General features: G+C 60.8%; 1 protein-coding gene across 1 annotated transcript in view; it reads left to right on the forward strand.

Moving 5' to 3' along the window:
* The window catches only part of LOC104980256 (immunoglobulin lambda-like polypeptide 5), a 31,464-nt gene extending 29,354 nt beyond the window's left edge, over positions 1-2,110 (forward strand). The window contains exon 5 of the mRNA XM_010828879.1: positions 1,751-2,110. Coding sequence (XP_010827181.1) covers positions 1,751-2,070 — 320 coding nt within the window. The 3' untranslated portion in view covers positions 2,071-2,110. The remainder of the gene's footprint in view (positions 1-1,750) is intronic.
* Positions 2,111-2,116: the final 6 nt, after the last annotated feature.

Raw genomic sequence — 2,116 nt, forward strand, 5'->3', positions numbered from 1 at the left:
CAACCCCATCCAGCCGTGTCCGTGGGGGGATGGGGACGCCCGTGCCCTCAGCCTGTGCTCTCATCTGAGGGTCAGGCTGCCGCCAACTCCACAGAGAAGATAAGCGACTTTCTCCTCCGGGACACTTCAGTCTTCGGGCGGTGAAGGCCCCGCCCCCGCTATTATTCCATTCCCACTCCTGGCCGCCCGGTAGGAAGACAGCATCCAACACGCATCCTGCTTAGGGAACCTGCCTTCCAAGGCTCCTGCTGCTTGGCACGGGGTCCCCTGTCCCGTCAGCTTCTAAAGGGGGGGTGCTGAAGCCCCTCTGTGAGCAGACGCCAGCCTTGTGCGGTGACCCACGTCCTCCAGCGCAGCTGCAGGTGCGGCTGGGGCGGGCCTCCCAGGGAGGGGTTTTTGTGCCAGCCTGTGTCACTGTGTCCTCTATTCGGCGGTGGGACCAGACTGACCGTCCTGGGTGAGTATCCCTCTTCCCTTTTCTCCCTCTTCTTTCCCCCAGGTTTGGACACTTTCTGTCACTTTGCTCTTTTCTGTGCCCGGTGTCAGCCTGTGGACAAGCCTTCAACCAGGACCCACCTCTGGGGCCCTGACCTCTTCCCTTCCCCTGACCCCAGACCTGTCCTACTTGGCACTGAGGTCGCCACCAGAGCCTCCCCTCTGACCCCAGAGGAAGGAAAATGAGCAGGCTGACCTACTGACTTGTCAGTCTGGCTCCTGGACCTCGCTCTCCTCTGTCCCCCCAAGCCCCAGTCTGGGCTCTATGCTGACCCAGCTTTGTCTCTGAGGGTCACTTGGGGTCCCCATCTCATGGGGAAGAGGGAACTGGACTGCAGATGAGGGACCATGGGAACACATCAGAGGGATGCAGAACCCTCATGGCTGGGGACTGAAGTCAGAGGGCCAGGACAGTCTGGGACCTTGCGTCTAGGGAGCTGTGTAGGGGACTCGGCAGGGGTGGAGGGGCTCCCCCAGGCCTCCATGGGGCTGCCGTGAAGATCCTGGGCTGGCCAGGAACCCAGGGAAAGTGCAAGAGGGAAGACGGGAGAGGAGAAGGTGCTGAACTCAGAACTGGGGAAGGAGATAGGAGGTCCGGAAGCAGGGGATGCAGACTCCTGAGTCTGCAGGACACACTCCTCAGAAGCAGGAGTCCCTGAGGAAGCAGAGAGACAAGTACCCGGGTAGGAAACCTCCAGACCCAAGAAGAATCAGAGAGGAACCTGAACTCAGATCTGCGGATGGGGGAATGAGGACAGGCAAACAGGGTCCCCCTCGACCCAGCACAGAGGCTCCAAGGGACACAGACTTGGAGACCAACGGACCCCTTCTGGCAAAGACGCAAACAGACATGTCAGCTCAAAATATACCTGGACTGACCCACAGGAGGCCAGGGAGGCCATATCACCTACTCAGGGGACAGACTGTCAGCCCCAGGCAGACCCCATCAACCATCAGACGGGCAGGCAAGGAGACTGAGGGTCAGATGTCTGTGTGGGAAACCAAAACCCAGGGGGACTCAGGACAGCGCTGGCAGGGGTCCAGGCTCAGGCTTTCCCAGGAAGATGGGCAAGTGCTTAGGAAAACCCCACTCAGCTTCCCTGTCACAGACCCTCTGGCTCACAGTGGTGCCTGGACTCGGGGTCCTGCTGGGCTCTCAAAGGATCCTGTGTCCCCCTGTGACACAGACTCAGGGGCTCCCATGACTGGCAACAGCCCACTGATTGTGGTCTTCTTCCTCTCCACCAATTTGCAGGTCAGCCCAAGTCCGCACCCTTGGTCACCCTGTTCCCGCCCTCCAAGGAGGAGCTCAGCGCCAACAAGGCCACCCTGGTGTGTCTCATCAGCGACTTCTACCCGGGTAGCGTGACCGTGGTCTGGAAGGCAGACGGCAGCACCATCACCCGCAACGTGGAGACCACCCGGGCCTCCAAACAGAGCAACAGCAAGTACGCGGCCAGCAGCTACCTGAGCCTGACGGGCAGCGACTGGAAATCGAAAGGCAGTTACAGCTGCGAGGTCACGCACGAGGGGAGCACCGTGACGAAGACAGTGAAGGTCTCAGAGTGTTCTTAGGGCCCTGGACCCCCACCCTCGGGGGCCCTCTGACCCACACCCCCTC

Source organism: Bison bison, unplaced genomic scaffold, assembly GCF_000754665.1.
Source record: "Bison bison bison isolate TAMUID 2011002044 unplaced genomic scaffold, Bison_UMD1.0 scf7180017864495, whole genome shotgun sequence".
Taxonomy (NCBI): domain Eukaryota; kingdom Metazoa; phylum Chordata; class Mammalia; order Artiodactyla; family Bovidae; genus Bison; species Bison bison.